At 55.4% G+C, this 25,997-nt stretch overlaps 1 protein-coding gene across 1 annotated transcript in view; it reads right to left on the reverse strand.

The window, feature by feature from the left end:
- Positions 1–25,997, reverse strand: part of BRD4 (bromodomain containing 4) — an 82,699-nt gene that overhangs the window by 2,958 nt on the left and 53,744 nt on the right. The window contains 15 exon segments of the mRNA XM_060296806.1: positions 306–546; positions 629–834; positions 979–1,109; positions 1,243–1,482; positions 1,485–1,616; positions 3,723–4,316; positions 4,941–5,304; positions 5,439–5,491; positions 14,689–14,799; positions 15,905–16,200; positions 16,546–16,745; positions 17,498–17,707; positions 23,288–23,416; positions 24,301–24,666; positions 25,346–25,635. Coding sequence (XP_060152789.1) covers positions 306–546; positions 629–834; positions 979–1,109; positions 1,243–1,482; positions 1,485–1,616; positions 3,723–4,316; positions 4,941–5,304; positions 5,439–5,491; positions 14,689–14,799; positions 15,905–16,200; positions 16,546–16,745; positions 17,498–17,707; positions 23,288–23,416; positions 24,301–24,666; positions 25,346–25,635 — 3,563 coding nt within the window.

Genomic DNA, 25,997 nt, shown 5'->3' on the forward strand with positions numbered 1-25,997 from the left:
TCAGTGTCCTGCCCTTGCTGTGGTTCCCAAACCCTCACCCCTGACCTCCAGCATGGGCTATTCCCTCAGGGCCCACACCCCAAAACCTCCCCTGCACTGGGCCAGAGCACCTCTGAGGCCCAGAGGCCAGCATGGCGCACATAAGAAGGAGCTCTGCCCTGAGTACCCACCCAATGGCTCTCTGCTTGCACCCCACTTCTTGGGGAGAGAGCCTCCCTGCCCACTCCAGGTTCAGGGTCCCCTTTCTCAACTCCTCCAGGGGTGGATCTCTGCCCAGCAGTGGCCACCAGAGTCCCCCAGCTCACCGCTTCCCGGCGCCTTCGCTCTTGCTCCTGCTTTCGGGCCAACTCCCTCTGCTGGTCCAGCATGGACTGGGGCTGGGAGCTCCGGGCCTGGGGGGTGGCGGCAGCGGCTACAGCAGCTGCCTGTTGCTGCTGCTGCTGCTGCTGCTCCTGTCGCTGCTGCTGCTGCTGCTGCTCCTGGCGCCGGCGTGCCTCCTCGTGGGCTCGCCGGGCCTGCTCTAGCGCATCTTCATCCTCTCGGCTCCTGAGCAGAGCAGGGCTCCGTGTCACGTGGGGATGAGTGCAAGCCCTGGGAGCCCCACAACCTGCCCAGAGCCCGCGCCCACCTCATGCGCTCCTGCCGGAGCCGCTCCTTCTCCTTCTCTGCGTGCTCAGCCTGCGCCTTCAGGGCCTTCTCGCGTTCCTCCTTCTCCCGGGCCGCCCGGCGGAACTGCTCGAAGCTGTCACTTGATGACTTGGCTGTGGAGGACGGGGTGGTGGGATGCTTCTGCACCAGGCTAGCCCAGGAGCCCATATTCTTGATTTTTAGGTCCTGCGAGGCAGAGAGACCAGGGGACCAGTGAGGGACCCTGCTGCAACTGGACTCCTCCAGAGAGGCCCAAAGTCTGAGGACACAGCTACCAAGGCATCTCCTTGGGGTGGGGGTCAGGGGCACTCACGGGTCCACTGCTCCTACCTTTTTGGGTGCAACTGGCGTCTTCGGCTCCTGTTTCTGTTTGTCCTTGTCAGCGGCCCCCGGTGGGGGTGCATTCTGCTCAGGGGGCCGAATCACAGGCCTCCCGACATCCACGGGCTTCATCTCAGGCCCTGGAACACAAATAGCCCATGGGCCTGGGCCCAACCCACCTCAGTGGGGCACGGTTGACCGGCCCACAGGAAGCTCACATCCAGTGCAGGCCTGGGGGCCTCAACCTCAGCTGGGATTGGAGAGGGCACTCACGCTGGGGCAGGTGGACGGGGGCCTTGATGCTCTCTGGGTGCTTGGGGGGTTCTGGCCGCAGCGAGGGGCTGAAGGGCTCACTGCGGATGATGGGTGAGTGGATCTTCTCCTCCTTCACCACCACCAGGGGCTGGGGCTGGACCACGGAGGCTGCACGTAGCTCCTGGGACGGCACAGGCATGGCAGCTGGTGAGGTGGATGGGCGCCCCTGGCCCCAGCCTACGCCCATCCCTGGGGGTGTGGCCCAGCCCTGCCCTTTACCTGCTTCTTAGGCTGGACGTTTTGCTGGGGTGGTGACTGGTGGGTCAGACTCTGGAACTGTGGCATCTGGGGGGAATGTATCATAAGCGGGGAGGGGGCTTCACGGAGGTGACCTAGGAGAAGGGACAAGGAGCTTATCAGCATGCCTGGTATGGAGGCCGCCGGCCCTGGGCCCAGCCAGGCCCTTCCAACCCAAGGGAAGTCCCACAACGGCTCAGTCCCTTGCATGTCAGGCCCTGTGCTCAGAGTGCAGCAGGGCTTTGTGGAGCCATGAGTGCAATCCTGGTGTTTGATACCACTGTGTGTCAGAAAAAAAACTTTCCATTAGTAAACTTTAGGAAGCGCAGATACATCTGATCCCAGGTGGGATCTGAGCTTGATTATCTTTTAAAAGCTCTCCAGGTGGTCCTATGGTATGGCCTAGGTCAAATACAAGGGATGTCAATAACCCCACAGAGCAGGCAGCCTGGGCTCCCGGCTGTCTCCATGTGGCTAGGCCGGTCTGCCTGGACAGCTGCTTCGGGCCTAAGGCTAGATCCCCAGGAACCTCCCCAATACAACTCAACCTGCAAGGCCCACACAATGGGGAGAAGCCTGGACCTGGCCTACACCACAGCAGAACTGGCAGAACAGGTGTTGGGCTCATGGTTCTTGGAGAAAGTGGGCCAGCCCACCCACCTTCATCCAACCAAAGGCTGGGGGGACCCAGGCAGCCTTGGCCTGGGCCTGCCAGCAATCTGCAAACACACAACTGCAACAGCCTCCTGTCTGGGTGGTTCCCTTGGGAGCACCTGCTGAGGCCGACCTGGGCAATGACAGGCTCTCAAGCCTATGACTTGCAGAAATCTCCTGCCTGCTAGAAGCTTCATCCAGCAGCACCTAGAGGGGAGCCCAGTAGCTCAGGGGCGGTGCCTCCAAGTTGGCCTGGTGCCCAGGGATGCTTGCCAAACCTCCCTGGACTCCAACAACTTGGTCTTTGGCCCAAAGCCCCCAGCTATGCTCCAACACATGTCACTCCCTGTGACTCATTCCAGGCCACAGAGACTCGGGGAGAGATGGGCCCAGAGACTCTAAGCAAAGGTAGCCAGAGGGGACCTGCCCTGACCCACCACAAGTGCTGACTCCTCCGAAGGCATCTCATCACCTGCCCACTACTGGTCTCCACAAGGAAACCCTGTCTTGCTTGAGGGTGGAAAACAGGCACATTTGCAGAGCTGCTGGGACCACCACTGGTCTTTCCCAGGGAGGACAGCCAGCTGTTCTCAGCTCAGGGTACACAGTGATCCACTTGGCACCTGGCAGCTTTTGCTGGGTTTAGGAGCAGTCACAGCCTAAAGTCAACAGCTTTATTCAATTTGTAGGCGGCACTCACGGGATACCACCCCCCACCCCCCACCCCCAAGCCAGGCTGCATGATCTACATGCCAAGTCCAAGAACGTCAATGTGTCACCACACCATGAGGCATCTACTAGAACACTGCCCCACCGTGGTCAGCCAAAACATTTTGGTCAGAGACACCTAGAAAACAAGTGCCCAGGAAAAGCAAGAGGACATGGCCTGCCCAATGCTGTTGACTGGAAAATGGCAGCCTAGATCAGGCTGGAGACTGGGAGCAGGAGACAGCAATGATTCCTGGGTGAGTCGTGAGCTACCTGTGAGCTTCAGCCTAATTCTCCCTCCCAGCTCCACCAGGGGGGCCTCCTAACACCAAAAGCCGAGCACCTGTTTCCATAGGTTCCCGAACAGACCACACTGCCCCGACCTGCTCATGGCTCGGCCTGGACCTCACACCCCACTGTTTGTTAAGCTAACTCGTGCTCATCCTCTGGTCACCTCCTCCAAGAAGCCTGCCCCAATCCCCAGAGGCGGAGCACGTGCCTCCCCTGGGCTTCTGGCCTCCTCACCTAGCAGGTATCACAATGCACTGTTAATGCACTTGACTGTGAGTTCCAAGAAAATGGCCCACTGGGGCCTTAATCTGTCATCTCGGCTTGCACGCAAGATGGACACCTGATTAAAATACTGCATCAAGTATCATCGCCCCCTTTCAGCTGCCTCTCTCCAACCAACCCAGAGCCTTCGAGGCTCAGCTTTGAGCCCATCTCAGCCTGCAGCACAAACTGACCCTTCTGGCTTCTTGAGGACCAAACTCTAGACCTAGCGCCAGCCTCCCCAGAACCCAGGGGCAGGACGGTAGTGCTGGTGGGGGGACACTTACCAGTTGAGTAGGGGTCTGACTTGTGGTGCCGGGGTGAAGGGTGATGCTGGATGACTTGTTGAGGCTTGGCGGGCTGCGGCGGGGGTGGCTGCTGGCCCGTGGGTGGGTGGGGGGGCTGCTGGCCTGGGGGCGGTGGGGGCTGCTGGATATGGGTGGGGAACTGCATGGGCTGCATATGCACGGGCCGTGGCGGGGGCTGGTGCTGCTGCTGGGGTGGCGGCTGTGGCTGGGGCGGTGGCGGAGGTGGCTGCTGCTGCTGTTGTAGCTGCTGCTGCACTGAGGGGTGGGGAGGTGGGGGCAGAGGGGGCGGGGGCTGGGACTGCACCTTCACGGAAGGGAGTAGTGGTGTGGGAGGCTGCACCTTCTGCAGCTGCTGCAAATAGAGCTGCATCTGCATGGAGGTGAGGGGTGGGGCAGGCGGATCTTCATCCTCCTGCAGCAGCACTTGGGGGGGCTGAGCCATGGGGGGCTGCGGGAGTAGGGGAGGCTGGGCCAGGGCGGGTGATACGGCCGGGGGACGGGCAGCCTTGGGGGGGAGGGCGGCAGCTCGGTTACTGGGCCGTGATGGCTGTTGAGGCAGTGCGTTGTGCAAAGCTGGAAGGACACAGTAGCAGGGTGGTGAGGCTCACACACCCCGTGGCCCCCGGGGTCTCCTCCATCCTGACCTCCTACTTGTCTCCCTCCAACTGGCAACCTCTCCACCATCCCTGGTTTCCCAAAAGCTCCAGAATAAGGACAGCATCCAGGGAGGTCTACAGGATCCGGCCCCTCACCATCTTGCCCCGTGCTCCACGCCCCCAACTCTCCTCCCTTCCCTTCCCTCCAACTGCTGCACTTGCCCTTCAGGTCTCAGAGCAAGTCTTTCCTGATTCCCACAGGTGTGTCCGATCTCAGCTGAGGCTGTGCGCCCTCTCAAACCCCTATCCCTGACTGGGAGCTACAGAGGATCACATATTTTTCCATCTCACACCACGCCTGGCCCAGCAGAAGATCTGAATCAGTGTCTTCTGTACCCAAAGCACTCTCTCTCTGTGCAAGGCCTGTTCTGGCGCCTCTCGTGTAATTTCCATAATGGCCCCGGGAAGCTGCTAACCTCCCCTTAGAGACAACTGAGGTTAAGAGGGGTTCTGCAGGTCGCCCAGAGTGCCCTGTCACTGTGGTAAGACCAGGGTGGGAAGGGGACCTCCCCACACTGTTGCGGGTGTGGTTGCAGCTCACCTGGAGGAGAGACCACCGAGTGCTGGTTGAGATGAGGCGGAGTGCTGTGCTCGGGAGGCTGGGGCAGGTGAGGGGGCAGCTCGGGCTGCGGCAGGTGCAGGATGGGCTGGGTGAAGTGGCCAATGGGGTCGAAGACACTGCCTGGGAGTTGGGGTTCCAGGACGGGCACCTGGGTGGCGATGAAGGGTGGAGGCGAGGACTTCATCGCAGGGGCTGCCTGCTGTGGCATGGAGGGCGGAGGGGGCGGGGGCGGGGGCTGCTGCTGTGGAGGTGGAGGCGGTGGGGGCTGCTGGGGAGGCGGTGGGGGCTGCTGGGGCACAGGGGCCGGGGCCTGCTGCATCTGCTGATGGTGGTGGTGATGGTGCTGCAGACAGACAGACAGACAGGCTGACGTCAGGCAGGCCAAACCCGTCTGGGTCAGACACAGGGTCCCTCCAGGGCCCCAAAAGACAGGTGGCCACTGCTCACCTGCTAAAGGACACCCCCGAAACCACATACCTTCTTCTGCTCCCTCCCGGGGTGCCCCTTCTTTTTTGACTTCGGAGCCATCTCTGTGGAGGAAAAGAGAAGGTGGTGAGCCTACGGGGGAGAAGACTGGGAGCTGGCCTTGAACGCAGAGCAAGGAGAAAACAGAGGATGAGTTCAGGAGAAGGACCGGTGACAGTGAGAGGGAGGGTGGCTGGGTTCTGTCTGGGATGGAAGTTGGTCACAGGGGAGGGAAAGACATGTGGGGTGCCACCTACCCAGTTGCCTGCTGCTTTTTCCTAGCAGGGACCATGCCTGAAAAGCTGCCTGCCAATCTCCGGACCACCAGCTCCGTTAAAAGATGACACCCAAATGCACTGGGAACTGAGCTACGAGAAACCTCCTTGCCCAACTTCTCCTCCAATTTGCTGGTCAGAAGCCTCTACAGTGACCTGAGCATCTGCACCCCAACTGCTTTGCCTTGCAACAACCATGGTGTTTGAAATGATCTTGTCCATTTTACAGATTAGCAAAGTGAGGCTCAGAGAAGTTAAGGGACTTGCTCTGGTCACACAGCTAAAAAGTAACAACTCGGTGGCCTCCAACTGCATTGCCCTCTGAGGCTCGCTCCTTCCCACCCTCCCAGACGAAACAGAGATGCGTGAGTTGGGCTGAGAAAGACCACTGGTGCCAGCATGGGCCAAGGCCTGGCCACAGAGCCATGGGACAGGTGAAGAGAGTGCTGACAAGCATGAGCGTTTTGTGGAGGAAGAGAGAAGCCAGCCAGCCAGCCAGCCTCCCTGGACGACACAGGAGCCAATGGGGGAGGTACTCAATGCCATTGCCAGCAGAGGAGGACGACACTGGCCAGACTCCCCTTCCTCTCAGAAGACCAGCCTCAGAGAAGTCCCTGTGTTGGGATACAGTCAATGTGCTGCAGGGAGAAAGCAGTATGTGTGCCGGTTTCTCAGGAGCCAATGGCTTGTTGCCACCACTGTGTGGATAAATCTGGGGTGTGCCTGTCTCTGTGAGGAGTGTGCAAGAGCCAGCATGACTCCCTCTGCCCCCACTCTAGAAGCTTATGCTAAGGAACTTTTGCCAGCTGGATGCCCCCTGCCAAACACTGCTGGGTGTAAACCTCAGAGGAGAGAAAGCCCAGCCAGTGCTCAAGGGCTAGGAAATGAAGTCACCAACCACCAGGTGGGAGGTAGGACCCATGGTGCCTTTCAGATTCCTGTCACTGAGAGGCACCTCATGGCTTTGCCTGGCATTCCCTGAGCTCCTTGCCAGGGTGTTGGCTCTTGCTGCTGGTGTTGGAGGACACATGCTTTTGCCCAAAGCGGGGCTAGCTCCACTGCTAGCTCCAAAGCTGCTTCATGGAGGGCCGTGCTAAACTTCTGTGAGGTGCACAGCCTTGGTGCGACGTGTCACCAAAAGGGATGAGAAGGGACTTTGTGCCCTGCAAAAGCTCACCATTCCATGCAAGTGATAAGACAGTGACACAAAACTCAGCAGCTACAGACATGTCTCATACAAATGGCAGCGACTAGGGACACCTGGGACACAGGAACTGTAGGCCCAGCCCCAAACCCAGACTTGAGAGATGCCAGGATACAGGGCGCAGAACTCTTTGGGTCACATACAAAAGCTGGTGAGGACACTCTTGAGGGTCACACATACAAAAGGGAGCCATCTGGGTGATTTGCAGGATCAGGCCACAGGGTGTCTGGCAGCCGCAGGATGGAAAAGGAGAGGCTGGAGGCCCAGGACCAAGCGGACCCTACACACACAGGGATAAAGCATGGTACACAGAGGTTGCTGACCCAAGGGAGTGGGAGAAAGAAGCCAGAGCATTCCTCCAGGCTGGGCTCCTCTCCCAGCATGGATTCCAGTAACAGAAACTGCAGCTGGGGAGGCTGGGGGCGGCTGCTTGAATGCTGGCATGCCTTTGGAGGGAGGGGACCAATGGGTCAAGTCTGACCAGGAGAGGCCACTGTGTCATGGGGAGAAGGCTGGGCAGGGTAGGAGTGGCCTGTCATCTCATGGCCTTGGAAGGAAACACTTTTTTTCATCACAAAAGAGGGACAGTGGCTCTGAACCCACACCATCTCCCTGCAGCCATGAGCAGAGAGGCCCATCTGGGAACTAGAGGGGAAAAAGTGCAATGGGGCCCTTAAGGATCCAGGGAGTGGCTTTCAGCTGCCTTAGAAAGGTCCCTGGGAGTACCATCCCAGGGCTCCACATTAAGTGCTGGGAGGGGCAGGCCTAGAGTGGGAGAGAAGGTGGGAGGTGCACAGCAGACCACCAGGACAAGAGGACTAAAGGGGCCAAGCAGTGGGGACCAAGGGGTGCTGGAGCCTCTTTGGGACAGCCACATCTGGCTCACGTGTCCTGGGCCTCATGCTGGAGTTACTGGTAGGAAGACAAGACAGGAAGTGCACAACTTCACAACACACCAGCCCCAAGACACCCCCACACAAAACTCTCTAGAAAGGGTTACATGAAGATGGCCTCAAGTACTGTGTGATCTTTATTCCATAAAAATCTTGAACTCAACACAAGTTTCATCTTTACATAGGATGGTAATTGTACAAAGAATTAAAACGTTTTTGTAAAATCTGATTAAAACACTGATTTCTCCCCACTCCCCCACAACTCAAGGGAAGGAGACAGGATAGAAGGTAAGGGCAGAGGTGCGTAGCCCCTCAACTGAACCGGCTGGGAGTCTCAGCACCAGCAGATGCCCAGGCCTCCCACCCCTCCTACAGCGACTCCTCAGGCCCGGCTGGCACCTCCCACTGTCCGCATGCTGGAGGCTGCCGACAAGGCGTGAGTGGGCTTCTGCTCTCTCTGCTCTGTTCCTGGGGCACTGGGCATAGGTGACAGCTTGAATCTAAAGATCAGGTTCTCTGCCAGACGGAAGCCCCACGGGCAAGAAGGACGGGATCCCTGGACAGCGAGGCTGCAAGGACCACGCAGGACAGCTGGCCCGTGGCTACAGCCCATGTGCACACGAGTGGGAAGGAGGGGTGGGGAGGCAAACAGGCCGACACTGTGGGAATCTAGCCTGACTTTTGTTCTAAGACAGAAGAATCTTCCCAGAATGACAATACCAGCAGCTTCCCAACTGTCCTGTGGGAATCTCCGGGCATGAAGCTCCCTGACCCCAGCCAGGCTGAGTTGTACTGGGAACACATCAGGAACAGGCCAAAGGGCAGCTCAAAATAGTCTGTTTGGCGAATGAGTTCGACTTGAAGCTGACCGGCTACAGCATCAGGGAGCAGCCTAGGAACTCCCAAGTATCACTGCAGGGCCCTGGAGGCTCTGGGGAGGCTGAACCGGGAACCCAAGGCCAAGGCCAGTCTGGGGCAGTTAGAGCTGCTTGGGCCCAAGGCCCCAAGGAGCTGGGGAGGAGTGCCAGGGTTTCCACACAGGCGGTGGCCAACTGCACCTCCTCAAGCCTGCTTCCAGCTCCAGCAGAAGGCAGACTCCAAGATGCCAGGAGATGGTTAGGCCTTGAAGAAGTACACACAAACTATATATAAAACAAAAAAAGCTCTCTGAAATGCAGATGCTATTCCTTAGGGAACTTTTCACGTCAGGCAGTTTTCTGTTGAGATGCTGGATTCATGACCAAAAAAGGGCCGACATTTATTTTTAGAGCAAAAAAAAAGCCTATTTAGTGCCTCTCAGAGGGCTTGGATTATGTGGCCACCCTGACCTGCCCCATCCCCAGCAGCTGTCATCACTCTAGGGGACTGAAGACTAGGAGACTACTTGCATGTGCATGGAACAGGGCCCGAAGGCTCTGATGCCCTCACGATTGACTGGTCCAGTGCTCTGGGTTTCAAGAACCCTTTCTTGCCACTAGCCCAGATCCCAATCCCCACCAAAGGAAAGGATGATGGGCTAGAGGAGCCAGGTCAACTGGCTACACGGCCACTCCTCCCCAGCCGCCCCTCACTAATGGCCTGCCTGGCAGCTCCTGGAGCCTGCTTCTAAGTACCTGGGAAGGGAGGGATTGGGAGGCAGCTTAGGAAGTACTTTCCCTATGTGACTTTAGGAGAAGAGGCCAAAGAAGTTGGGAAAATGCCCAACAGAAACAGTGGGAACAATGAAAACAGAAAGGAGGACTCCAGGGGGCTGTGAATCAGCTGTGGCTGGTGACAGCCTCTGGCTAACGGAGCCTTATAGGTCACCAGAGAGAAGGCATGCTGAGGGACAGCCCCAGTGAGCCTTTGGGCCCAGCTGGCCTCGCCTCTAAAGCCCCATTCCTCACTTGGGGAAGCTCTAGATGTTACAGTGTTCTTCCTTAGGGTGAATGAGATCCTCCCTGGGCTAACGTCATTGCAAGGTCCAGGAGGGAACCAGTTAGGATCCAGAGTCCCCAAAAAAGAGGGAGGGATGAGGAGAGAAAACATATTTGTGTTGGGGTCTTGCACACGGAGCAGCACCACATGTATGCGTGTGCAGGGGGGACTGTCATCACCCTCTGGGAGATGCCACCCACCCAGAGGACCCCAGACGACCAGGGAGGCGGGGCAGGACAGCCAGGCAGTCTTTACACAGGAGGCCCGGGCGGGCAGCCAGGCAGGCAGCCTTCCCGGAGGCGGGACTAGGCGTGAGCTGCTGGACATGACTAATCCACCCCAGGGGACAGGCCCAGGGCTCTGAGGAATTCCATAACTTGATGGAGTCCTGTCCCTTTCACGGAAGAAAATGGACTTAAGCTATAGCTTGCTGGGAAGGAATCTGGAACTGAAGACCGTTTTATTAAGAGTCCGTGTCCAATGATTAGGCAGGACCTACATAGAGGGAGAGAGAAACCAGTGTGAGAGAAATGGTGTGGAATGTACCGTTCAAGTCATAAGAACAGAAGAACCGCAGACCAAGCCAGCCTCCTGTGCCCTGCTTGCTGTCAGGGCACGAGAGAATAGCCGCAGACTAGGAGTTCCACCCCCTGCCTGGCCAGCTGCAGGTGGGGACAGACCCACCTTTCCCTTAGAAGGGCCTCGGATCTGGCACGTATGGATGTCTCCAGAACCGCCTGAGTCTGTTTATGCTGTTTATGCTTCTAGACAGAACTGCTTCCAGTAACAAGTTCCATATGTGCCGAGTGCATGCTGGTGTTTCCTTTACTGGTCTTTGCATCTGAGAGGCTACCCTGCCTGTCCTCCTTGCCATCACTTCTGAAGACCAGCCTGGTGTGCCATGCGCATTAGGCGCCCACTGATTCTGATCTTATCCCCCAGGGTCTGCTTTTCTGCACCTGTCTATTTCAAGGAGGTGATGCTGACCCTTCCTCAGGGCTTGGGTGGAGGTAGGAAAAGACCCTAAGAAAGATATGGAGTGCAGGACCTCTAGCTAACAGCCTCACCTCTGCATTCCTATAAATCGCAAGAAACAAACCAAAAAAAATTATAAAAAGAGGAGCCAGTTACATACACTGTTAAGGAAGAAAAAAACAAAAAATAAAAACAGGTTGAGAAAGAAAGTTGTCCCTTCTTTGTCCCAGGCATCGAATGCAGCTCCCCTTGATGGGGGAGGGGGTGTGGGGCTCGTTCCCACCCATATAGCAGAGCAGATGCTTCTGTTAGAGTCACAGATGCAACCAACACTGCACTCCCATGGTCCCCAAGTGCGCATGTGGGAAAAACCCGCCCACTGGCCGGTCTCTCATTCAAGGCACATTCCACAAGGCTCACCTTCGCCCATGAAGCCCTAAAATCCGTCCCTGCGTGTGTGTGCGAGTGTGAGGGTCACCTGGCAGTGCAGGCAGACTGGCTATAGCCCCGTCCTCCAGATCTCTTCCTACCCCCACCCCCACCAGGGGACTTACCCCCTCGCCAAGAGCGTGCGTCACACCCTTGGAGTGGGCAGCAGCAGGCCCCAAGATGGGACTGGAACCGAGTCCTTCCAGGACCCCAGGGGGTCGGAAGCTGAGGCTGGTTGTCTGGGAAGAATGCCCCATGGCCTCTGTCTGCACTTTCCAGCTCAAATCTTTCCAAAACATCAAGCATTCCTTTTCCCCTTGGAGCTATTAAGAAACACCCACATGCTCCGATCCTGGGAAAAGGAAACCAGGAGACTAAAATAGCTGGAGTGTGCTCCCTCTGCAACTAAAAGACCAAAATCAAGTCCAAGAGAATTCCCTGAACTCCTGTTCCAGCCCAGGCCAGGGGTGCTCTTGAGAGTGACAGGAACTGTGTGGCCACCCCTGCCCATAAAGATTTGTGGGTGGCATTTGGGAAGAGCCAGACATCAGCAATGTGATGGGGTGAAAGCTTAAGATGGCTCAGGGGCAGTGGGAGGGTGGCACTTGTACCACCACCTTCTGTCCCTCAAGCTGATTCAGAGTTTAACCAGAATCAAAGCTCAGTGGAAGACCACGACTCAAGTAACAGCTGGGTTCAAAAGATGTCGTGGGACTGGCCAGCAGTGCTGCATGCTCCTGAACAGGAGGAGGAACACACAGTGGCCTGGGACAGAGCTGGAAAAGAAACACCCCCTCCGCCCCAGTCTGTGGACGCACTGCCTTGCCCCAAGGACCAGTCCCCATGTCCTGAGCAGCTAGCAGCATCCTTGTCTATGGACAGTGGCCAGAGAGGAGTCCACGTACCACTGCCCTAGCCCCAACTTAGTGCCTCTGGTTCAATTTCTTTTGGTGATTCATGTCTCAGGGCTGTGTCGGCAGAACTGACAAATATAGGCCCTTAGGAATTTCAGCACTAATCCAAATGGAAACACAAGAACAAGAAGGGCAAAACAATTAAGCCCCCAAACACCAAGAGAAATACCTTCAATGCCCCCCACCAGGCCCCATCCCCCGCAAGGCAGAACCACCTGTAACTGGTCAGAGAAATCTACCCAGCTCCATGGACCCAGCACGAGCAGCTGCTGGAGGAGCTGCCCGGAGAGCAAGTGCAGGTTCCTGTGCAGGATGGGGGTGGCAGATGGCCACATTCAGTGGTGCCAGGGCACAGGCTCCCACTTTGGAACCTGTAGCATCTGAGCTGCAGGGCACAAACCTATAGGGTGGGTCCCTCCCAAGAGTAAAAGCTCTCAGCTGGCCTCCGACAGAGCTCTCCAGCGCACACAGAAGGCAAAGGAAAAGTCAGGACCACGAAGACAAAAGAGAGGCTCGTAAAACCCAAGGTGGGGAGGGTGCCTGGGAAGAGGAAGGAGCTGGAGGCAGCCGAGGGAGCCGCCAGGGCTGGACTGCTGGAGCCTGGGAGCCTGCAGGCTGGCGGCTCTGAGACTGTAAATCTCGTCCTCCTTCCTGCCAGGACAGCTGTTCCCAGGACTCTCAGATTACTTGTTGCACAATCCTTCCAGCTTCTTTAAAAGGGGGAAAAATGTGGAGGGGAAAAAAAAAAAATCTCGGCAGCAGCAGGGAGCTGCTAGAAATACCGTCATGGTCACTCCACAGCAGGCGGCAGCAGGCGGGCTGTAGGACGCTCAGAAGCTCAGGAGTCAGGGACAAAGGCCACAGTCACAGATTCGCAACGGGGACATCAGGTGTGATGGTCATGGCCCCATAAGGTGCCACAGTGGGTGGGGCCAAACCATGCTGTTTTAGCTATCAGGTCCGTTGCCAATTTCAACCTCTGGGGTATTCTTTGGTTGTTCAGATCCTTAGGAGAAAAGGCTATGAAACCCCTAGTAGAAACAGCCTGCTAGAAAATGCAGGAGGTACAAAACCCCAGAGGAAAAGACAAACCTGAGGTTTGGCTGGCACTGAAAGTGAGAAGTCAGCAGCCACCAGGAATGCTAATTGAGCCCAAGAATATGGCCATTCACCCTGTTAAGGGCACTGGGCCCTGGCCTGGGGCCAGCTCTGCCTGAGCAAGCACCAGATGCGGCGCCCCCTGCTGGTAGACAGGTTTAAAAAAGCAATGGAAGGGGGAGCTGGTTAGGAAGAAAGAAAAAATGGTTAAGGATGGAGAAAGAGGCAGCCAGCAAACTACTCACAGCAATCTTTGCATACAATAGGAGCTCAATAAATACAGAATATACTTAGTGACTTTCATGTCACTTTGGCCCACTGAAAATGAGGTAGTCCTGAGCCCTCCCCCAACACTTGGGAAACCTGGTGTCCTTACTATAAAAGGGAAGAGGAGCAGTGACAAGACCCAGAGGCCCCCTTGTCCCCAGCTTCCCTGGACAGAGGCAGGCTGAGCCCACAGGAGGACCTGTGGACCCACACACCTCAGGGCAGCTTCACTCTTTCCAACTGCTGCAAATGATCCTCAAACTTCCTTGGCACCACCAGGTCACATTATTTATGTGAACAAAGTGGAGCTTATCATTTATTTCCAGTTAAAATAAAATATCAGGGACAAAATAGGTACATGAAAGAATATGCCAGGAGTCTTCGTTGCCCAAACACACGTTTCCCACTGTGGATGTGCACATTGCAGCCTGCCTGGAGGGGCACACCCAGGGTCCCAGGGCAGGCTCGCGGGTGGTCCACAGACTGTCTGCTCAGCTGATAGAGTTAGACCTGCCCAGGGACAACTCTGCTCACCCAGAGAAGGCCAGCTCCACCTCACAGAACAGGCTAGTCACCAGGCTTCTTCCCTAGCCTCTCCTCTGGGCCAGTCTGAGCATCTGCTCCCCTGAGAATAACCAGGAGGGCTTGTATCTGGAGAAAAGGTCCCCTTCCCCACCACTGGCACAGCTCTCAGCATCTCCACCTGCCCCCACCTCCCGTGTCAAAGCTGCTGCTCAGGCGCACCAGTGGATACAAATGCACGCCCATGGAGCATGGAGAGAAGGAACTGTTAGAGGTACAGGACACGCATGTCCAAGTGCGTGCAGTTAGGAGTAGCCAATGCAGCAGTGAGCACACTATGGGGGGGATGGCAGTGCCCTAAGCCCCAGGAACAGCAGGGCCAAAAGCAGGCTGCTCCACACCTGCCAAATCACATCACCTGAAAGGGCTGTGTTGCATGCAACTGTGACACACGGAAGACTGTGAGGCTGGGCAGGCTCACGCTAAGATCAATTCCATCATCTGCTCCCACCCCTTCTTTCCCAGGTCTCTGCAGTGTCAATACCCCTGGCTACCTGTCTTCCCTGCCCCAGCCCAGGTCGAGGGTAGTGCGGGGGCAGGTGCAGGGTTACCCCCGCCCCCAGTTAGAGATTAACATGGTGACCAAGTAGATGGACAGATGGGAGGGCCCAGCAAGTTCTTATGACTGCCATCTCTGGTTTCTGGTAGCCTGGACACAGGATGGAGCACAGGCAGGATTCCGACAAGACTCTAAGTTAGACACCTAACCTGTTTCAGAGTCTTCGCTGTCAGAGGAGCTGGACTCGCTGGTGCTCTCCGACTCTGAGGATGAGAAGCCCTTCATCTTGGAGGAGCCAGCAATCACATCAACTTTCTCAGCTGCAATAAAGCAACAGGGACAGAGTCAGGCAGGGCCCTGAGTCCCACGAGCCCGAAGGCTGCTCCTAACGGCCGGCTGCAATCCTTCCGAACCCCGGCCAGACCCACATTTCCCAATGGTAAGCAGCTAGCCTACCATGCATGCCAGCCAAACACTTGGCTTACACTGGACTTTCAAGGTCCCTCCAATCTCTCAAAGTACCCTTTTACAGGGTTCATCAAGGATTAAGAGACCAGGGCAGGAGGAAATTCTCTAACACAAGGGACTGCTGTGATTATGCTCCCTCAGCTACTTTTCTGACAGTGGGTAAAGAGGACCTAAAGGGGACATTACAGTCAAAGACAAGACAAGGAAAGAGCCCCAAGGGATCTCCCAGCACCTCAGTGTGCAGACTGAGGCAAGTGTCACTGTGTGGCACCCTGGGCGGAGGATGGGGTGTGTGTGTGTGCCAAGGACCCCAGGAGTCAGTCCGGGCTGGAATGAAGGCTGTGTGCAAAGCCCTGATGTGGATCCTAAGTCCTACTGGTTCTAACGCAAAAGCTGTGAGCCAAGACAAGGCACTGATAACACAAAAGAGCTGCTTGGAAGACCTGCGGGTGGGGGAGGGGGGGTGTCACACCAAGCTAGAGAAGACAGCAGGCAGGCACAGTGCCAACTTAATGCCTTTCCTCCTAGCCACACCCCCCATGCCCAGAGACCCCAAAGACGTAGGGGGGTGGCTTCTGGGGAAGACTCAGAGGCAGGAAGCTAAGGACGAAAGCTGCTGCTGCTCAGAGCAAGGCTTAGGACACCTAGGTGCAGGTGGACCGCAGATGGCCAGCAGCCAGAGAGATCAACAAAGGCACCAATAAGCCTAGGGCTGAGTCTGATGTCACAAACCTTCAAAGGTTTCTATGTCAAGAATGCAGATTTTATAATCGGAAGGAAAGCAAGCCTGCAGAGAATGAGGGCCGAGACTGGAAGGCAAAGTTACCTGAAGGTGCCAACAGGGGCCTCATTACTAGAGGTGCAAGGGTAGCAGCCTGGCCCATCTGCCCAGCCCTCTCCCTCACCCAGGACTGGGAACACCACCCCCCGCCACCGCCCCAGGGTGCCCAAGGGCACCTTGAGGTTTCCTTTTCTTCCGCAAACAGGAGGTGACATAGCGCTCCAGTTCACGCAGGGTGGATGGCTTCAGGGTCTCGAAGTCAATCTCGATCTCGTCGGGGTTGGAGTTCTTGAGTGAGGGCTCCCGCGACTGAATGATGTGCACCACGCGGCCCAGCTTCTCACCAGGAAGCTTGTTGATGTCCAGGCTAAGCTGCCGCTTCTCTTCATACGACATGGGCTTGCACTTGTCTTCTTCCTCCGACTCATATGTGGGAGGGGGCTTGCTCTTCATGGGTGCTGGCTCCTTCTTGCTACGATGGGGTGATGCAGACACCATTAAGAATGGGTCCCTGGGGGAAGGTGGGCACATATCTCTCCATTTAGGGCTTGGGGAGGCTTCCACACCCCCACCCAGTGGTCTTCACAGGAAACAGGGGGCACTGGAAGCACCTTCCTGGGAGCACATGGCTGCAGTTGAGACCACAAATGGTGAACTGGGGGGCTGCTCTGGTTTGTCTTGCCGCCTGCACCATGCTACCTGCTATCCTCTCTCCCTCAAAGGCCCATCCCAGAAAAAAGAGCAGAGAGGCAGCCTCCCTCCCCACTGTCCCCATCTGGACTAGGGGCACTGGTGGGGGTAGGGGTGACCCACAGACCTTGTGTTGTTGTTACTGGTATTATTTTTCTTGGTCTTTTTGGGAGGAAGTTCCTTGGCTTTGCTTTTCTTATTCTCCTCCACTTCCTCTTTCTTTTTGTGCTTTTCTTTTTTCTTCTCCTTTTTGTCTTTCTCCTTTTTCTTTGGTTTGTTCTGCTGGGGCTGTGAAAGGGCTGCAAGCTGCTCGTGCACGGCTTTGAGCTGTGGAGCAGACAAGCAAGACACACAATCCCGTCACCCTGGTCTCTGGCCCTCAGCTCCACGACCTGCCGTCTCACTAGATATCCAAAGTGCCCATGCCCACCCAGACCCTGAACTCCCAGGGTGGCCCAGTGTCCTCCTTGTCAGAGGAGCCACTCAAGCCCCATGACCATGCTGGTTCCAAGAAGAGGATCCCTAAAGAGGCTGGGCAAGAGTGCATAGACAGGGACTTCCCTGGTGGTCCAGTGGTTAAGACTCTGCGCTCCCAATGCAGGGGGCACAGGTTCATTCCCAGGTCAGGGAACTAGAGCCTGCACGTGGCAACTAAAAGAACCCACATGCCGCAACAAAGAACCCGCACTCAGCAACTAGACCCAGCGTAGCCAAATAAATAAATATTAAAAAAAAAAAAAAAAAAGAGCGCATAGACACATGTGGGCACTAAAGGCCTAATGGTCAGCTTGTAGAGAGAGGAGCATCCTGGAAGCCCCAGAAGAGACGCACCATATGCTGGCTCGGCCTCCTTCTTCCAGATACCAGAAGGATACAAAAGCCTCACCTCTGCCCAGGGAACGGCCAAGTCACCCCATCTCCATACCCACAGTGTACATTTAAGTATGAACAATATGCACCTGACCTGGCACAAGGGGACCAGTGGGAATTCTGCTCATGCTGGAACTCATGCTGGGGCGGGGGGAGGTAGGGGGGGGCGGGGGGTTCTGGTTTGAAAATGGGGCTGCCTGTGTCCTCACCTGCTCCTGGAGCTCAGCCAGTCGTTGGGCTCGCTCCTCCTCGGAGTCATCAGTGGAGCTGTCACTGTCTGAGGAGCTATCGCTGCTGCTGTCACTGGATGAGGGCGGGGCCACAACCTTGGTGGGCGGTGGCACCGCTGGGGAGGACACAGCCACCACAGGCTCCTCGGGCTCATCTGGCATCTTGGCAAAGCGCATCTCGAACACATCCTGGAGGTGAGGGGTAGGGGGAAGCTGTGCCCATGAGGGCTGCTGGGTGCCCTGGGGGTGCCTGGACTGTGGCCCAGTGTCACACTATCCCTGGCTGCTGGGGGTGACTCAACAGGAAACAAAGAGGGCTGAGTCAATGGTGACCCCCTTCCTTATCACTAAGGCGAGGGGCTGGCAAGGGCCCCCTGATAACCCTTTCAACACTCCTCTTTCAAATCTCACTTTGGGGAGAAAGGTGCTCCCGACATGGCCTGGCACCGACTCCCTGGGAGACACAGCTGAGGTAAGGACAGGTGACTCACATCACAAGAGATAGCCAGCCCAATGAGGACATCAGTCTGGGGATCCTTGACAGATGGCAGGCCCGGACAGGACCCACAGAAAGAGTGCTCTGAGGCTCCCATCAGGTTGATGCTCGTTCAGTCAGCACATCTCAAGGGAGCCTTCCAGACGGTGGGCCGGGCACCAGGACACAACAGTGAACAGAACAGGGGTCTTACGGTTCACATTCCCATAGGGAGCGGGTGGGGTCTGCAGTTTTAGAGTTCCAGAGGGAACAAAGGTCCCAAGGTGGGAGTGTGCCCAGCACAGAGCCCACAGCCAGTGAGGAGATCAAGTCCTCGCTGTAGTGGGCACAACACTGAGCAGGGCCATGCCACTGCCTAAGGCATCTCCAGGGTACACCAGAAATGTGAGAAAGTTATAGACGAGATATGGGATGCTGAGAATAGGCTATGGGAGACAGCCAGCCTTGTGAGGTGCAAGCAACGTGAGCAGAGACCCTGGGCTTACTGAGCATAGGATCCCACCCCAGGAGCTCCTGAGACCTGGTTTTCCAGTAGGATTTTGAGACCTGCTTTAAGCCTGGAATAAGTCAGTTAACACAGCAACTCACATAACAGAAGGGGGGCCTTCCTCAAGTGTGAATCCATGTTGGAGAGAGCAGCATGGCCCAGAAGGGCTGTGGGGTAGAGCTCCAAGGCTGGTATTTCAAACTTGAGTGTATCTGACAGAGCCCACCCTACAAGACTCTCCTGATGTCTCTGGAATGCAGCTTCAGGTTTCCCCGCCCCCAGGAAACTGGAAATGAGTGACCTGGGCAGCAGGGCAGGCATTCCACACAACTGTGGTACTGTCCCCTCCCCTCCAGACTACTCAGGTTCAGCCTCCTCCAAGGCAGGTTCTCCTCTCAGCAAGGTGCTGCCTGAACTCTGCTATCTGAGTGGTTTTCAGTTTAAGTACTAGAAAGGCAAAAACTTTCTAATTTAATCAGAAATAAATCATGGAGCAGATCTGAGAGCAACGGAGAAGACAAACAGGAGGGATGACCAGATACCATTATCACTCAAGCTGCCAGGGAGAGGGGGCCTTCAGACCAGGTGAGCAAGACCCTCTCTGTTCACAGTGCCCTGGATGTGGGCAGGCTCAGGTCCATGACTGACCCACATGAGCATCTGAAAGAGCGAGGCCTGCTCTTAGAGAAATGTGTCTAAGAAGGTGGTAGGGCATCAGGACCCCAAGAAGGGAGAAGGGTGGCAAGCAGGGCCAAGCACTTGGCGCTGCTGGGAGGTGACACTTTACCAAGTGGAAGCTATCTCGTGCCACTGGTCTGTGAACCTAGCCCCCAACACCAGCTGCCAGACAGCTCTACCCTTACCACAAGGACATCCCTGTTCCTGACCCACAGGCTGTGACTGTTGTAGAATGGGGGTGGCACCTGCCCTAAGCCCTCCTTCCCCTCCCCAGCTGCTTCTGGTCCCTGCCCTCCCAAAGCCCCAAGACCAAACAGCAAGGAGCATGAGACAAAAGCCAGGTGGGTTGCCTGCCTCCTGGCTGTGCCCAGCTGAATGACCCATCATCCTCCCACCTGCATCAGCCCAAGTGGGGGACATACTGGGAAACACACTCGGGCCTGTGTGCCAATGAGCTAAGGGCTGCTGCAGAAAACCTTCCCAAGTGGCTGAGACTTGCACCTGCTCTGTGGCAAACAAGAATGATGTACTCCCTGTCCTGAAGGGGTGAACACAAACAGTTGTACAGTGCCGTAAGTGCTAAGGTAGAAACAGCAAGGGGTGGCAAAGAGCCTTTGGGGAACTTGAGACCTAAGAATGAGAGGAGGACAATAGCTGTAGACACCCAGGAGAATGGTACAAAAGAAAGATCAAAGGGGCGTGGGGGCAGATAAGAGGATGGTAAAACCCGATGAGATGCCCAGGGCAAGTATGTCATGAGGGAGGACAGTGACAGAAAGGAGCAGTGAACACCAACAACCAGCACCCACCAGGGGAGCAGGGGCTCAGGGCTCCTGCACCAGAGCTGGCAGTGTATTCAGATGAACCCATCTACTCCGCCTGGTGTGACATTACCTCCACCCCACTCCAAGAATCTGAGCCATGTCGCAATTCTCAATACCAGAAAGAACACTGGTTTCAGAGAGTAAGTATCTCCTCTCGCTGGAATGTTGACCAGGGCCATCTACTCTGGGCTACATCAGATTCATGGAGGGAGCTCCCCGCTTCCCCTTTAGTGAAACAGAGATGCTCAGGTGCTGGGAGGTTGCAGTGTCCGAAGACTCCCAGGCAAATCAGCCTGCAGCTGAGCACAGGTGGAGACCCAAGGAGAAGGTGTTGCCCAGTCGGCCCCTCTTTGGCCATGCCTGGATACTGCTGTGAGGCTTAGCCATACCTGGGCAAAACCAGGGCACAGAGGTGGGGAGTACAATGTAGGCCGTGGAGGCACACGAGGTGCCAGGTGGTGGGGATGCGGCCGTGAGTGAACACTCAGATACACAAACACACTCTCACACACGCTTCACAAGCTTCCTACCTCTGGGATCTAATGCAGGACCCCAACACACTTTTCTCAGTTTAATTTTTTCCCTTGCCGTAAAAACAATTGCGTACCACCATGAATTTGCACTTTCTCTCAAAATAAAACTCTGGTAATCCACATAGGTGCAAAACTTCCTAAATTACTCCTCACTTCACAATAGAACAGAGGGTAGAGGACAGTACCACCAGCAGCTCTGGGCCCAGCAGCTAGGCTAGCAGCCCTCAGCTCAAGCCACACTCAGGCTCCCAAGGAAACCCTGAGCCCAGGGGCTCCTGACTATCTTTGTGACCACAGCTGCCAGGTGGCGGGATGTGGGTTTTCTAAAGGCCCAGAATTTACAGGCTGAAAGAGGAATATAAAGTGGATCATTTCCCGTAAAACTTTCTGGGTAAATCCCAGTCTTTGGGCACAGCCTAATTAAGGGACAGTAGATCCCAACACCTCTTACTGAGGCAAACAAGGGCTGGGATTTTGTTACTCCTCCTCCCCAGTGGGTAATCTTGCCACCTAAACCATGCTGATCCTAGAAAGCTTCGAAAGAAAGAAGAAAACACAGCTCAAGATGCTACAAAATACAGGAACTGCCTTCTAGAGGAAAAGTCCACACAGGGGGCCTGCCACGTCAACTGGGCTGAATCAGGCACCCCCACCTGCCTCCTGGCATGTTACTTTCAACAGCGTGGAGACCCAACCTGCAAGGGACAAAGCAAGCTGGGGGCAGAGGCAGCCTCGTGCTGAGTGGCCCACTGCGCACTGCCCCCTCCCCCCACCTGAAGTGGACCCTCCTCGAGAGCAAGGACCTTGTCCCATCCAGCCTGGTGTCTGGAGTCAATGTTTAGAAAAGAGGCTGCTTTGTGGCAAATATCTCAGTGCCCTTGCTATGAGCAAATCCCGTGTCTGGGCATGCTCATGCCACTCCCAGAAGGAAAAAAAAGCAAAAGAAACAAAAAAAAGCCTTAAAACAGGCACAAAAATTAGGAAGACGAAGAGCTAAAATATATCAGAGAATATCTTCTTTCTTCTTTTTAAATAAAGTCGCTCAAAATAGTGATCTTTGGTGCTGACAGAGAACTTGTTTTGGTTTAGCTGTTTGCATGAGGGCAAATAAAGGGCATGGGTATTAATCTGGGCAAATGCTATCCAAGTCCTCATGGAGGAGAAGGAGAGAGAGAATGGGGAAAGGGGGTGGGTGTGCCTCCCTCCCTCTCTCCTCTCTCCTCTCCCCCTCCCTCCCCCTCTCTCTCTGGGCACCACTGCCACCTAGTGGCTACATATGAGGATTGCAGAAAAGTTATAAACCCTGATCTGCTTCAAGGATGGGAAATGCAAAAGTAAATACTGAAAAAGGAAGCTTTGTGAAGAAAGCAGACAACATAGCACTGAATTAAAGAGAGTCCCCCTTCCAAAAACATAAAACAGAACTAAACAAAAAACCTCAGATAAAATAAAACTAATAAACAGCCAGTAGAAATACAAACCTTCAAGTCTGAGTGTGTTTAACGATAGCCAGATCCATGCTAGTAAGTTTTTTTTTTTTTTTTTTAAACACCTAGAGTTTCAGAGCACTAAAGGCTAACCCAGACAGGCTGCAGTGAAAGAACAAAGAGGACCATGCCTTGGCTCCAACATGATGACATAGGAGACACTATGCTGGTGAATGCATGACAACGTGTGGAGTTAACAGAGCTGGAAGGCAGGTGGGCAAGCAGGGCTCAGGTGACCTCTGATAGACACCAACCCACAGGTCACCAAAGGTCTTCTGCAAGCCTTGCTTCTGGAAACATTTCACAGATGGCTGAGAAAGCCTGGTTTGAGAAAGGCCCACCCAGGTGCCAGGAGAGGACCTGATGCAGGATGTGCAGACTGGACCTGTACCTTGTGACAGCAGGTGGCTCAGCCCACAGTCTGCTTTGACCCTGAAAGCAGAAGTGCAACGTGGGACCTTGGGGAGAAGAGGCTGGGAATTTTTATTATGTGTAATTTCAAATAATAAAACAGATTATAACAGTACTAAATATCGACTTTTTTCTCCATAATTTTTAACTCCTCATTGTTCTACCCAAATATATGTCTCTGTTTAAATATGGGTATATGCTTTTCCTTTTTTTTTTTTAAATAGAAAAAAGTGGAGTTAGTTCACATATTTATGCTGTAATCTGCCCCTCCCTTCCACCCATGTGTGCACTCCACAGCGTACATCACCCAGAATCAACTTGAAGGGGTTACGAATCCCACCCATTAGTGCATCATGGCCACACAGAACATCTAGAAGCAGCCGCCCTGGAGCGGGAAGGCAAACAAAGGCTTTCAAGGCTCTGGTGAAGAAATGCCCACAGTTGGGCAGTTACTTCAGCTCAGAACTGTGACAAACTGTCTACCTGGCAAGAGTGTCCCTCGCCGACTTGAGACAGGTCTGTTTTGGAGAAGAGGTTGGGCCATGCACAGGACACGCACTCTTCCAGCCAAGGGCAACCGAATGCAGGGGGGTGGGGGGCTTTCAGTGGAACACCCCAAAATCCAAAATGCCCAAGACCATAACCAACCACCCTGCTTTAATTATAAGGAGATAATCCTAATGTAAAATTTATGTGTTATCCTGACTTTAGTCCACTCTTCCAAAGCAACATGGCATTATACCAAAGCAAGTGACAAAATCTGCCAAGGCCCATAGTGGCCTGGCCCACCCAGGACCCCAGCCAGCCTGCTCCTCTGCAGGATCCCACACCCAGAGCTCCCCCAGAGCCTCACCTGGAGCTTGCGGGCCATGGCCACCACCTCATGGTCAGGAGGGTTGTATTTGTAGCAGTTGGAGAACATCAATCGGACATCGGCACCAAATTCCTGAGCATCACGGTACTCACGGGCCTCCAGTTTAGACTAGAAAGACAGGACGGGTCCTGGTTAGCCATGGCTGCCCCTACTCCAATGGGGAGGTGGCAGCAAGGAGGGCTGCCTGTAGGAAGGAGCAAGTCAACTTCTCAATGGCTCTGGGTTTAACCCAGACGATAGTGGGGAGAGGTTATCACCCCAGTTCTCAGCACCAGGTGGACAAGGAGATACTCCAACACCAAGTCTCAGGGCGAGGAACTGCCCTGCTAGCATCCAAACCCACCCACTGTGCCTGGCTAAAAGGCAAGTGGACAGAGAAGCCACAGAGGTACTGCTTAAGCCAGAACTGCAAAGGGAGGGCTGGGCCCAGTTCTGACTTGGCCTGTACTTGTCCTGGTGACATCAGACAGGGCTGGTCAAAAGGAACACAGCAATGTCCCCTGCTCTGCCCATCCCACGTTTGGGCAGGCTTACTCCACTCTCAGAAGGAAAAAAGTGCCAAAAGGCTTAAAATAAACAAAACCAAAAAGGCCTCAGAATACTACAGTGAAAATGCCAGCACTTGTGTGCCCTTTACTAAGAGACACCAAGGCCTTCTTCATGACATAGAGCCTGGCAAAGTCACCACTCCCCAAACTCTCCAGGAGCATCTACCGAGTGAAGGTATCTATGGGCACTGGGCCTCAAGGCCACAAAAGGGCTCATCTTCAGATGAGGGAAAGGGCAGCATTGCTGTCTGTGACCAAAATGACCACATGATCTCAGATGATGTCCCCATAATCTCCAGCAGGGGGCACTGGGCTTCCCTGGGCTGGTGAGAAGAGCCTAGACAGCTAGTAAGACTGGGCCCTCCTCTTGGACAGGCCTCAGAGGTGCTGGCCTTCCTTGTCCCGGGGAGCCCGTTCCCCAGCTCCAGGGGCACACCCACTAACCTTGATCGTGCTCATGTCCATGGGGTGCTTGATGATGTCACAGTAGTCATGCAGGCCCAGCGCCTCCACGTCCACGGGCTTGTAGAAAGGCCAGGCGTAAGCTGCGTGCTTCTTGGCAAACATCTCCTTGAGAATGCCACTACAGCACTTGAGCTGCTCTGAGACCTTGCTGCTTTTATCTGGCGCTGGGTGCTGCTGCGAGTCGGGAACGTCCTTCTTCGGAGGCTTAACAGGCCGGCTGCTCTCCCGCCGGGGGCCCACCAGCTTGGTGGTCTTGGGCTCCGGGGGCAGTGAGGGTGGCTCGTGAATGGGGTCGATGGTGGTGGGGGTGGTGGTGTCCGCTTTCCTCTTAACCCCCTTCTTTGTCTGCCGAGAGCACAGGCGCGATAGGCACGGTCAGAGGCAGCGGCCGGCACAGCGGGCCCTCAGGGTCACTCCTGAAGCCAGGTCCTTTCTAGGGTCTCAACACTCACAGGGAACAGGGCCCAAAGGTAAATTCCACAGGTGAAGGACTGAAGACAGGGAAACCCTGTCCCACCACTCTGTTCTGCAGCTGGGACAGGACCCTGCCAGTGGCAGGAGAAAGCACACAACTAAGTGTGGGATCTGCTCACCAGAGGCCAAAGAGACTTTTGAAAGCAGTTTCCTACATGCCAGGGACCTCTCCCACAGCCAACCTCTGTCACTCTGGCCACCCATGGGAGGCACATTTCAGAGACTATTTAGACAGCATCTGCAAATATGCAGTCTAAATTAGAAATGGGAAGGGGGGCAGCAACCCCCTGGGAGGTGTTACACAATTATGGGATCTGTGGGTCAGCAAGACAACAGCTTTTAGGCTGTGCTGATTTAAACACAGCTTGATCCCCCCAGGTCCTAACTACCCACAAGTGCCCTGGGAGCCAGAAGCATCAGCAAGGATAGGTGACTGTCTTCTGTAAGCCTCACTATAATGGAGTGGAAGGGGAGGCAAGGGTCATCTAGCTGAGGTGACCGGAGTCAGCCAGTGGTCAGGCTAGGCCACATACACGCACAGGACGCTCACCTTCACAGGCTGTGGGGTGGCCGCGATGATGGGCGGGTGGCTCTGCACAGGCTGGGGGGCTGGTGCGGGCGGGGGCAGTGGCTGGGGGGGCACCGGTGGGGGCGTCTGCAGTGGCTGGGGAGGTACCACTGTCATGACAGGGGTCTGGACGATGAGGTCTGGGGTGACAGCGGGGAAGGGGTGAGGTGTGGCCTGCACGGGTGGAGGATTCTGCTGAGGGGTCTGGGTCTGCGGAGGAGTCGATGCTTGCGTTGTGTTTGGTACCGTAGAGACGCCAGGTTTTGCTGTCCCTACCAATCATAAAAGGGACAGGTGGTTAGATGCCATGTCTGCATGCCGGCTGACCTTGTGGGGACACTGCCACACGTGGCAAGCACACATCGGCGTGGGCATGGCACACAGTGTCTCTGTAACTATTTGTCTAAGAGACAGAACAGCCTAAATACCTTGGACCTCAGCCAAATCTGTCCACCTGTCCCAGGGGGCTCTGAGAGCAGTGGCACACCACATTCCACACTTCCTGGGGTGTCCTGGCTCCAAGTCCTGACTTGGGGACTCAGGCACAGAGACCCCTTCACGAGCATGAAGGCTTGAGCCAAAGGCACAGGAAACACACACTGAGAGTCAGCACCAGGACAGTGACAGCAAAAAA

This window comes from Globicephala melas, chromosome 3, assembly GCF_963455315.2.
Source record: "Globicephala melas chromosome 3, mGloMel1.2, whole genome shotgun sequence".
In the NCBI taxonomy this organism is placed as follows: domain Eukaryota; kingdom Metazoa; phylum Chordata; class Mammalia; order Artiodactyla; family Delphinidae; genus Globicephala; species Globicephala melas.